The sequence below is a fragment of the Balaenoptera ricei genome, chromosome 12 (assembly GCF_028023285.1).
Source record: "Balaenoptera ricei isolate mBalRic1 chromosome 12, mBalRic1.hap2, whole genome shotgun sequence".
NCBI classification, from domain to species: domain Eukaryota; kingdom Metazoa; phylum Chordata; class Mammalia; order Artiodactyla; family Balaenopteridae; genus Balaenoptera; species Balaenoptera ricei.
The window spans coordinates 5,922,363-5,934,600 of record NC_082650.1 but is presented as its reverse complement, the minus strand read 5'-3'; the positions used below and the strand labels follow the sequence as shown (position 1 = coordinate 5,934,600).

Genomic DNA, 12,238 nt, shown 5'->3' with positions numbered 1-12,238 from the left:
GACGTAGAGAATGCACTTGAGGACACGGGGATGGGGAAGGGTAAGCTGGGATGAAGTGAGAGAGTGGCATGGACTTATATACACTACCAAATGTAAAATAGATAGCTAGTGAAAAGCAGCCGCTTAGCACAGGGAGATCAGCTTGGTGCTTTGTGACCACCTAGAGGGGTGGGATAGGGAGGGTGGGAGGAAGACGCAAGAGGGAGGAGATATGGGGATATATGTATATGTATAGCTGATTCACTTTGTTATAAAGCAGAAACTAACACACCATTGTAAAGCAATTATACTCCAATAAAGATGTTAAAAAAAAAAAGCTAACTAGTTCTCATTTATGGTAAGAAAGTTCTTATATTAATTTAAAAAAAATCTTTCTTAACTATTAAAGAATTCACACATATTTATCAATCTTAGGTCATTAATGTTAATCATCCTGTTGTCAACATTTGTTGAGGACAAAAAAAAAAATCATGTCACCCCAGAAACCAGACCTCAAATGGCATTTCCACCCTTCTCTAACTTTACCTGCATTACTTGCATTCTACTGGGCATAATATGATTAAATTGAGTACAGGAGCCAGAAGAAATGTTTAATAAATTTATATATGAATAATTGTGACAACCATAACTGGACTCAACAGAGAAGTTCTTTAGATGTTAAACCCCAAATACAAATAATTCTAGAGCTTCCCTCACCGCCCCGCCCCCCAAAAAAAGAGTTGTAAAACGTGCTGCAGTACTGCACAGTACCCAGTTGCCAGGGTATAAAGGCGAGGATACAGACCCCGTGTGAAACTCTAGCAACATAAACTATGAATAAGATAATTTGATGACTTTCTTGAAATCAAGCTGATGGAGAAAAAAATTCAATACACTTGATAAGAAAATGTGCATGTAGTAAGAAACATACAAACACACACACACATACATACACACACAGAGGCAATAAAAAAAGAAAAAACTCCAGAGAGGACCATAAAGGAAGAAATTCCCTTACCTACCACTGACTGGGCATGTCACCAGTTCCTCAATGAACAACAGCAGGAAGCAAATATCAGACCTCCACTATATATCACTTTCTGTTTATATCATATAACTATGTCCAAACTGACTGCACAGTAAAACACACAATTCCCATCCAACACTATGAATTCAGCCATCTTCATTTAAAAACATCTTTAGATATTGTCACACATATATCCAGACTTAGCAGATGCCAACCGACTTGTGCAGTCCACATCTGCTTGTGATCAGCATCCCGGATAAGCAGCGACTCAGGCAATGCTGCCCCAGTTGTGCTTAAATCTGTACCTCTCACTCCCTGAGGAGTCACCAGGGAGCTGGAAAGGACTTCAAGCCATAATTCACAGGTGGAGAGAAGACCTAGAGCATGAATTATTATTCTTAAGTCTTTATTTCTCCAGATAAGTAAGCCTAAATCCTGCCCTATCCTCAAGCCAGTCCAAGCTTCCTCAATCCCCAGAACTCTGGCTCAAGGCAAAAAATGTAATCAGGACCAGATTCCCCTCAAAACAAAATGCATTTGCTGGGCCTACGAGTAGTTTTACTGCAGACAACTCCCTGTCAAGAGAATGTCTATGGGAGGAGCCATGGTGGTCCTGGTCTGTTTAGTCACACAATTCCAGTCATGACCCTCAGGAACACTTGTATAACCAAGCAAGCCCTGTGGAAACCCCAGAGGCAAGCAAGGAAAGAGCTCACCTCTTTAAATAGTCAGAAAGCAGCTGCTTCTGTGAGCTAAGGAATGAAACATTAAAAGTCCAGCTTCTGACAAAAGCAAAGAGTGTGGGAAGAAGAAAATGAGGGAAGGAAAAAGGGAGAGTACAGGTAGATGCTAAAACCAAAGGTTCACCTCAGAAACACACACATTACAAACCTCAGTCCCATTTCTCCATGTTAATACTGAGTGAATTTCAGGTGTCTAATTCCTGTCTTTCCATGTTCTGGAAAATGGATCTACTCTGAGTAAGCTTAAAAATGACGATGTAACTGCAAAGGGCTTCATCTCAGGTAATATTATTTATTCACTGAAAGTTCAAAAAAAATTTAATAGTAGGAATAACTGGTGCATTCATCAATTACATGGATAAATAATGAACATGTTTTAATTGGAACACCAATATTAGTTCCCTAATCACCACTTTTTTCCCCTAATTTGATAGGGGTGGGGGTTTAAGGGATGCGGAAGGTTGCTATGTGCTGTACACAGAGATTCTTCTCTCTTCTGATGTTAAAGGCTCTAAAATTATCCTTTATGGGGAACCCTATTCAAGTCTTACAGTAAGAGTCAACTGGAGAAATCATCAAGAACCCATCAACATTCTTAAAAATATAAATGTCCTAAGATGGTCTCAATACATCACCAAGCATATAAGTAAATAAGCCAGGAAGGTGAGCTGCAACATAAATCTCTTTCTTTAATATTAAAAAATTTAAGAAAGAAACCATTCAGATTACTACAAAGAAGCATTTAAAATGAGCTCATTAAATGCAAATTAAAACAGAAACACTATATAAGCACTGGGCCACAATTAAAGGCTGAAGAAACAGCAGGTAAGAAATAATTTCCATTGATCAAAAAACTAAAAGCTAACAGAATAAAGTATTCTGCATTGAACCTGCTTTCATGAATATGAAACATTACCAAGTAAGAACTTTTTTTTCTGAATTTTTCAAAGAAGCTTTGGAGGTAGAAATGGATTTGCATATCTTAATACAAAGTACTTTCATTGTATCATTTTCAAGCAATGAAGCCATGAGGTTTCAAAAAAATGTAGACTTCAAAAAAATCCTTACAAATAGTTCCAAAGTTGAAAAGGGCATAGAGGCATCATTCTAGAGCCTTTGGACCCAAAGAAGAACTGTACATAATTACATGAAATCTATGCAAAAACTTAGAACTTCTTTTGTGACACAACTGTACCTCATCATAAACAGCTTTCAGAGCCTACCTTGGGTACTTAGATGCAGGGTCACTTCTCATCTAAAATTACTGAAATGGCAGAGCAAGTAGCAGTAGACAGTATATTTAACTAAAATATAAATTCCGAGACTTTAAAATTCACTGCATACAAGCTTTAAAACAAATATGCAGATTTGTGGGCAAACAGTACAGTTAGACTGTACATTCATGACGGTGGGGTGTTTTTTTCTGTTTTTTGTTTTTTTTAACTCATGTATCCCTGGCACCTGGAACAGTACTGGGAACACAGTAGATACTCAATTATTGAATCTGCTTTCTTGAAAATAAAGCATTATAAAATGAGAAGTGAAGGCTTTTTCTTCAAAAGATTCATTTAAAAAAATTAAAATATACTGTTTTTCATCTATCAGAAAGACAAAAATAAAAATATTTTATGGTACACAGGGGGAACGTGGACACTCTTATAAACACTGTTGGAGGGGGGCAGGGCCATTAAGGACAGTTGTACACCTTGTGCACTGTTCGAAGGCAGTAAGTCTTTGGAGAGAGAGGGGAAACCCAGTAGGTGCTTTGCTGTTGAATGCTGGGTCAGTTCTGGGGAGGATGTCTTTTTGTAATTTTTCAGCTCAGAGGAGTAGGACAGCTCTTTGCTACCTTGTTATGGCAGATAGAAATGTAAAACAGGGTGATTTATTTTAAACAATTTGAAAGTACCTAGCAAAATTCAAAGTCTACAAACCCTTTAGCTAGAAAATCCACTTAGAAACTGTAATAATATTTTTACTTTACATATAGGCTTACATATGCAAATAAAATGATATGGACACAAACCTTCCTGATGATAGCAACTGTCTGTAAACCTACTGTATGCTCATTTATTGGAGAGCACCTGCATAAGTTATGTATATCCACTAAATACTAGACAGGAATTACTATAGGGTGGATCTGTACATGAAGATTTGTAAGTCTTCTAAGAGATGTTAAGTTAAACAAGATACAGAAGAGATTATGTTCTAATTATTTTTTAAATCACTCAAAAATCATTTTTAAGACGTTGAGTTTGAATTTCAAAATTGGCAACATGGTTACATATATATCCATGCACTTTAACATCTGATACTACTTAAATACCTAAATCCAGTTCTATACAACATGCATATAGAATATACAACAAATATTACTATTAAAATTCAATTTTAAACACACAAAAATGGTAATTTTAAAAAAGGGTGAAATATAATTTTAAGAGAGGTACCAAAAATTACATTTTTCTAAGTTGAGTTCTCTTAAGTTTTTTTAATTATGCTTTATATTATCTTAAAGTGCTCTCCATATTTCTCAAAACGTCATAATTTTTCACCCACTTAAATTATATTTCTATAGCTGAGTCAGGGCATTTAACATACTAATCATAATCTAACTGGAAAATGTAAGTACTTTTGAAACAGTCTCTGTGCCAAGAAAGAATCCTGAATTTTGAGAAAGCAAAGAAAGGTAATTTTATTGGTAATGAGGCAACAGTCAATCTCCCTTACTCCTGTTCTACCAAGAAATGCAATTTTTGTTTTTCCTTAAAAGTGAGCTGAGATTTAAATAAAGTAGAAGAGTACTATTAGCATTAAAAAATGTGTAGCAAATTAAAGACAGCATAGGCACAAAAGAGGCAAGTTCTGAGCAGCACATATGTCTTTAACAAAAATAAAATAATCCCCAGATATATATTAATGTATATTTTAATCTCCAGTATATCACTGGATATAGACTATAAATAAGGCCTTTCCTGGCTCCAAAGTTTAGTCAGAAACGGGAAACATCACTCCAAGACTTTCCTTCAATTGCTCCCACTTTCACTTACCTTTGGCATTATTCAACTGAACCAACTCCAAAATTGGCAATTAAGATTTTTATTAAAATGTACCCATTGACCGAATTAGGCAATGCAAGTAGTTGACTAGCTGTGTAATTTATTGTACATTGTCCACATGGTTTTAACAAGTAAGGTCCTTTTCTTGGGAGGGAGCATGGATTTATTTATGTTGTAATACACTTATTTGCACTGTGTCAAACAATAGCCGGAGTATGAGAAAGAACACTTTTAAAAATCCACCTTACATTCTCCACGTCACTACCAGTTATTAATAAATGTCTACTCATCAAATCTAAAGATAATACGCTTCCTTCCTGTGTCCCTAAATCCCAAACAAACTAAACTGCCTAAACATAGTTCATTCTAACAAAGTTATCTATATAATCGTCTATTAGATAACAATTTAGAATTAAGTGATGATTTTCAGATCTTAAATTCTTGCCTGTATATAGCTTCACCAACAATCATACCATGCTAGAAAGGTAAGAAAAATTGAACAACATCCTTAGGTTTTATCATTGTTGCAAACACAGTGTCAGTTAGTTGGCATGATTCTCCTAGTAACGGATAGAATGTTTTACACTTTAACATTCGTTTAATAAATAAAAGATGTAAGAAGTTTATCAGTGCATACAAACTTACGTATTTTTAAAAATCACCTTCTATCTTCTTGGATAGACGACATCTAACTTCAGATGTACTTGCGTTTCGTAAGTGGTGCCCATTCAAGAATAATCCCCAAATAAACTCACCAAACCAATACATAATCTACAGGAAATCTGTCATAATAAACTCCCCAAACAGCAATGTTTTGTAATCACACTGTGTGTTTCCATTAATTTTCAGAGATAACCCTTAAAATAACTCTTGGCTTAATCCTGGAAGACAGGAACTTTTCTAATCTTATATATTACAGTGTTTATAAGCAACTCTAACAGCCACTTCCAAAGCTTTATTCACATAAATGCACCTAGGGCCTTCTGTGTATAAAATGTTTTTGTGTTTGTTTTTCTGTTTTGTTTTGTTTTTTGCATAATGAATCGTTAGTTCACTAGGCGAAAGTTTTCATCCTTGCTATCACTGACTCAATTATTCTTTCATCTCAGACCTCTAGGGATTTAGAAAACAAAACCCAAGGGAGCAAGAAGTTTAAATCCATCTGCAGGAATTTGTTTTGACCTCAACCATCGTCCCTAGGCACCGTCCATTAGAGCTTCGCGCTTCGCGAGCGTTTCCCCTAAAGAGTTCTCCGGAGAGTGGGTCCCAACCTGTCCTAAGCGGGAAGACAGCCTCCCAAGCGCCCTGAGGGACGGAAACCGGGGCGGAAGGCGGGGCCTTCCCACGGCCCTCGAGGTCCGGCGGGCGGTGCGCTCGCTGACGGACCGCGGGACGCAGCCTTCGCCTTGGGCAGCGCCGAAGCGCACGCCAAGGTCCCTCGCGAAGTTGTCTCCAGGGGGAAGCCCATCAAACGAGGGCCGGGTGGGGGCTTAGGACACACACACACTTATTCTCCAGGGCCACGGCGGGCACCGGGGAGCCGGCGGCGCGGGCTGAGGACGGCGCGGACACTGACACCCTGCCACGGGCAGCGCACACGGGCGGCACCCCGGCGTCCCTGTCAGCCGAGGCCCGGCGCGGCACAACAGCTGGGCGCGGGGCGGCGCAGAGAGGCTGTACCTGTCAGGTACCCACGTACCTATCATGGCCACTGGGCAGTCGGAGGCTGCCGGGCGAGCAGCGGCCTACATGCACGCCGGCACCCGCCTGCGCCTCACACGAGCGGCACTCCCGGGTTAAATCGTCCAGGAAGCCTTTCCCCCGCGCCCTCCCGTGGGGGCGCGCATGCGCAAAGGGGGCTTAGCCCGAGGCCTTCTGGGAGTCGTAGTTTTAATGCGTAGTCTCTCCTCAGGTCGGTCTCCGCCGCCCGCGGCCCGGCGCCCGCCGCCCTTTCGGCCTGAGGCCTAGGAAACGTCCGTAACCGGGAGGCAGGGTCGTTCGGCCGCAGTGTTGACGTGTCACTTAGCAACCCGGAGGGTTACCTTTGGAAGCTTGTTGCGGCTCTAGCCTCGGTCCTGCCCTCTTCCCGCCCTTCCTCTCCCCTCAACTCCCTTCACCTGGGAGCTGCCAAACATCTGGATCAACTTGAGCGCTACGAGGGCGTGAAATTCTACCAGTAACGCGCCTTTTCACATTTTTTCCCGACCTCCTTCTCCCATCCGTAAAACTCACTGATTCTTTTACTACACGTTTTATGAGAACAAGACATTTTCTAGGAAGATGGTGGCAGAAAAAGAGACCCTGAGCTTAAACAAATGCCCAGACAAGCTGCCGAAGAGGACCAAGCTGCCGCTCCCGGTGCACCAGCCTCACTCCCTGGTTTCTGAGGGCTTCACAGTCAAAGCCATGATGAAAAACTCAGTCGTAAGTGATCTTCCTGAATTGAATGCACTCACTCCGAATCAGGGGACACCAGGTTGTAGAGGATGGCTAGCCCTAGGATGGATTCTGAGCCCATATCTAGGGTGGTCTTTGCCAAAAACGGCAATTGCTCGGCCAGTAACAGACGGTGCCCAACAGAGTGTGGAGGTCCAGGCTAGGCTGCTAGAAGGGATCTCGGGCAGCTGATGTACTGTGCCCGTTTCTAAGCACCTTCCTAATAACTCACGGTTTCTAGACCACCTAAATTTACTCTTAAGCTATTTACACAAAGAAGAAAGATCCCCTTTACTTACTGATTCCTAAACTATCTCACTCAGCAAAAGGCCTTATAGAAGGAGAGTTCTTAGAAATCATAAACTCTCTTGCAAAATTTAACATGTGCTGATGATGTACAGCTGGGAACGTAAACTCATTAATTAACAGTAAGAAATTTCATCAATCAACCTAGAAATTTTTAGAATATCCTAGCATTTCTTCTAACAACACTCTCACAAAATGGCATGTTAGAGTACTAAAAGGCAACTTAATAAGAAGTCTATTTCCAGATAGATCTTTTAAACTATTAATTTTAAACAATCCAAGCTTCTGTTCAAGTATCTCTGCCTATTAATACAATTCATATTTCATTTCTACTGTTTTGTGGTAGTAAAAATTAATTATTCTCAATATGATTAGGAGGAAAAGTTTTAAACTGCACACAAATGGTTTGGGTACGTGCATGATAGTTTAAAAAAAAAAAAAACTTTTAATTTGGTATGCTACACCAGGTTTTACTACTGAGTAAGCACCTGTCTGGGAATGAGATATTCAATAATAAATGCAGCTTTCAAATTTGTGTAATTTACACTCTGGGAGGATCTGACTTATTGTAGAGCAACTCATTATGTTAAATGAAGAGCATTGCTTTCCAGTGTCATTATTTGTTTTACATAAATGTTGCAAACCTAATACCTTATTCCTTAAAATACATGAATGAAACAGATCACCTTTAGACCCTGAGGCCAGATTCCCATGTTGCTACACAAAATGAATTTCTGGTTGTCAGAATGTGTGTCAGTTGAATCGCAATAGTTAAAATTCTTAGAAATAGACTAAAACTTTCTGCTTGTTGTAACTGCAGTCCTTTTGCATGTATTTCATGTGACTAGGTGGTCATGGGAGTCAATATGACTAATTTATCAGCAACACAGAATACCATAACATTAAAGCTAATTATTTCTTTTTTTCTTCTAAACAGTATATATGATTATAATTTTAGTGATATTTTTCAATGTTATATTTCTTCAAAGACATGTGAAAAATTGGTCAGATTCTTTTTTTTTCTAAACCTATATTTATAATCACGTTTTCTTTTTAAAAAACATAGCTTTTCACCTAAAGTCATAATTCTGGAAAATCAAGTATTTCAGTATTGAAAAATGTAACAAATATGCTTATAAGACTCAAACAAAAAAATTGATTATGAAGCAGGCTTCATTATAAACAACTTACTTGAGATAAATTATCTTTTTGTTTCCATATACTTAAGGAAAATCCCTTAGTGTAATATTTATGTCTCCTTTGGGATCCTCAAAAGAGGATGAGTCATTCTTTCACTTCATTTAGTGGAAATCATAATTGTTAGATGCAAACATTATTCATCCATCCATTCATTCATTCAGTCAACAATAGTTTTTTTGTTTGATTTTTTTTGTTTGTTTTTTTAAATCTGAGAACTTGCTCAGCATACTTCTGGGGATTTGGGATCAGCAAAACAAAGTCTCAGTCCTTAAAACTCCAAGGAAAACCACCACTAACAACAATGGTCAAGTCTTGATAAAAGAGAGAGACTGTTTATACAAACTAACTTCAGTGGTACAGGAAATAAAACGCTTCCTTTTCATATCCAATATTAACATTTCAACATGTCTGCCCTCGACAGTATAGACTTTTCAGCATTACATAGTCAAAACACCCCTCTTTCTTAAGGTTTATTTCTTTTTTTTTTTTAATTAATAGACTTTCCTTTTTTTTTTTTAAAGTATTTGTTTATTTATTTATTTATGGCTGTGTTGGGTCTTCGTTTCTGTGCGAGGGCTTTCTCTAGTTGCAGCGAGCGGGGGCCACTCTTCATCGCGGTGCGCGGGCCTCTCACTATATCGCGGCCTCTCTTGTTGCGGAGCACAGGCTCCAGACGCGCAGGCTCAGTAATTGTGGCTCACGGGCCCAGCTGCTCCGCGGCACGTGGGATCTTCCCAGACCAGGGCTCGAACCCGTGTCCCCTGCATTGGCAGGCAGATTCTTAACCACTGCGCCACCAGGGAAGTCCTTAAGGTTTATTTCTATTCAGGAAATAACATGGCAATCTCCAGCTTTTCTTTTCGTTTTTATTTTTTAACATCTTTATTGAGGTATAATTGCTTTACAATGGTGTGTTAGTTTCTGCTTTATAACAAAGTGAATCAGCTATACATATTCATGTATCCCCATATCCCCTCCCTCTTGTGTCTCCCTCCCACCCTCCCTATCCCACCCCGCTAGGTGGTCACAAAGCACCGAGCTGATCTCCCTGTGCTATGCGGCTGCTTCTCACTAGCTAGCTATTTTACATGTGGTAGTGTATATGTGTCCATGCCACTCTCTCACTTCGTTCCAGCTTACCCTTCCCCCTCCCCGTGTCCTCAAGTCCATTCTCTACATCTGTGTCTTTATTCCTGTCCCACCCGTAGGTTCTTCAGAACCATTTTTTGTTTTTTGTTTTTTTGTAGATTCCATATATATGTGTTACCATACGGTATTTGTTTTTCTCTTTCTGACTTCACTCTGTATGACAGTCTCTAGGTCCATCTACCTCACTACAAATAACTCAATTTCGTTTCTTTTTATGGCTGAGTAATATTCCATTGTATATATGTGCCACATCTTCTTTATCCATTCATCTGTCGATGGACACTTAGGGTGCTTCAATGTCCTGGCTATTGTAAATAGAGCTGCAATGAACATTGTGGTACATGACTCTTTCTGAATTATGGTTTTCTCAGGGTATTTGCCCAGTAGTGGGATTGTCCAGCTTTTCTTAATTGCAACTCCTTGTTCCAAAAGCCAACCCTCAAACCACTTTTCTAGTGTTAGGGCTTGCCATCAGTTCCTCTTTCCAACACTCGCTAATTAAATAAGTCACCATTCCAGTGTACTTCCCCAAAAGACTTGTAGAACTATATCCTAAGGAGGTATATGGAGACTCCCAATGTTTCACTGAGGGTGCTTTAGTAATATAAGTATACAAGCTTGATCATAGACAGATATGATGAGGTGGGCTGTGCAAGCCGAAATCCTTAAACAGTCATAATCTATGTATGTGAATGCAAAATTATTTACAAAATAATGATAAATGTAAGTAGCTAGTTTTTTTTTTTAAATCCCGATGTCAAGTGTTCTTCAACTGTAAGTAGTTCCTTTACTTTACCTCTGTGAAATTGTTGTTGCATTCTGTATAGAAACAAGCAATGACAAAAGTCCTGCAATCAGAGAATAATAATCAAATTCATATTATAATGTTTGACTCAAAAGAATGATAGGAGATGCAGAATTTGAAGATTTCCTAGTTTATTTTCCCTTTAAAGGCTTTGTTTGTGGTCTGATAGAACCTATGACCAGAAACCAGTAACCCAGTGTTGTACTGGCTTCTTCTCAACAGATGGTAGTTGCTTTCTGTGCTAACCTACCTTGTAAAGCAAGTTAGGATATGGGCCCGAGGTTATGATGAATGAGACGCTGAATTCAACTGAAGCTTTATACTACATCTTTCCTTTTCAGTAGACTATAGATGTTTTATGCTCAAAGTTTACGGGAATGGGAGAAATAATTCTTAATATTACTTTACTTATATAGAAACTTTTATACTAATTCATTCAACACATAGGAGCAATGGTCAGTATTTATAAATGATATATTAAGATATTGATTTGGCTGCTGTAACAGTGACCAAATAACAATAGTTTAACTAAGATGGAAGTTCTCTCAGAGTCCAAGTTTGTAGGCAATTCATGGAGACTGGGCACTACTTCCCCATGAGATAGGTCCAGGGACTTAGGAGCCTTGTATATTCTTGTTTTGCATCCTGCAGGATGATGCCCTGAGTCCAGGTGAGCTCACCATCACCAGGGTCAAATCCCTACTCTCAGGATGGAGGAAATAAGAAACAGAGTGCTTCCTTTTATGAGCATGACCCAGACACAGCACCCCACTTTCATTCACATCCCACTGGCCAGAGTTTAGTCATAGGCCTATATTTTCCCTTTTGCAAAAGCCTATGAAAGACTGACCCTTGCAGCAACTCTAGGCCCCCATACCTGTTCCTGCAGGAAAAGGGCTAAGAGTTATATAGTTCCAAAAGAGCATAATCTCCAACACCTACTTCATGCAAGAGGAGAGAAAAATGAGTAAGGAGCAACCTGCAAGAAGAGGTAGGAAGAAATGGAGAGCAAGCAGCATGTTCCAGAAGCTGCACTCATCACTTTTGCTCAAATCCATTGCCAAACCTAGGCTTATGGTGACAACCACTTACAGGAGAGGCTGGGAAATGTAGTCTCTGACAGGTAGCTCTGTGTCCAGCTAAAACTTGAGGCATTTCATTACTGTAACAAAAGGAAGAACAGAAATTTGGGGTTTATTCGAAGTGTCCACCATGAGAGTTAAATATTGCTAGAAAAGAAAAGAAGAGGGACAAGTAAAATAATTACAGTACAAATAAATGCACATCTATGGTAAGGCTTACAAATACCTACTTAGGACAGTGGAAGTGCTAATGACGAAGGGACCAAGTGACAATAACCTCATTGAGACCCTCATTACCTTTTGTCTAGGTTTTTGCAGTATCATCTAAACTGGTCTCTAGACTCCACTCACCAATCAGTTGATTGCCTCAATCAACTATCAGTACTATTACACTTATCCTTCCAGTACAAAGTTCTCTTATTATTGCTGAAAGCTTTTGGAGATCATTGGTC

General features: G+C 39.2%; 2 protein-coding genes across 9 annotated transcripts in view; one reads left to right on the top strand and one right to left on the bottom strand.

The window, feature by feature from the left end:
* Window positions 1–6,637, bottom strand: part of PRKN (parkin RBR E3 ubiquitin protein ligase) — a 1,325,586-nt gene extending 1,318,949 nt beyond the window's left edge. For all 8 annotated transcript variants that reach the window (XM_059940863.1, XM_059940861.1, XM_059940859.1 and 5 more), the window contains exon 1: window positions 6,508–6,637. Coding sequence is in view for 1 of the 8 variants with exons in the window: in XM_059940860.1 (XP_059796843.1) it covers window positions 6,508–6,514 (7 nt within the window). In the remaining 7 variants the exon portion in view is untranslated. The remainder of the gene's footprint in view (window positions 1–6,507) is intronic.
* Window positions 6,638–6,719: 82 nt separating this feature from the next.
* PACRG (parkin coregulated) overlaps window positions 6,720–12,238 on the top strand; it is a 513,624-nt gene continuing 508,105 nt past the window's right edge. Inside the window, exon 1 of the mRNA XM_059941859.1 lies at window positions 6,720–7,232. Within this exon, the coding sequence (XP_059797842.1) occupies window positions 7,089–7,232 (144 nt within the window). The 5' untranslated portion in view covers window positions 6,720–7,088. The remainder of the gene's footprint in view (window positions 7,233–12,238) is intronic.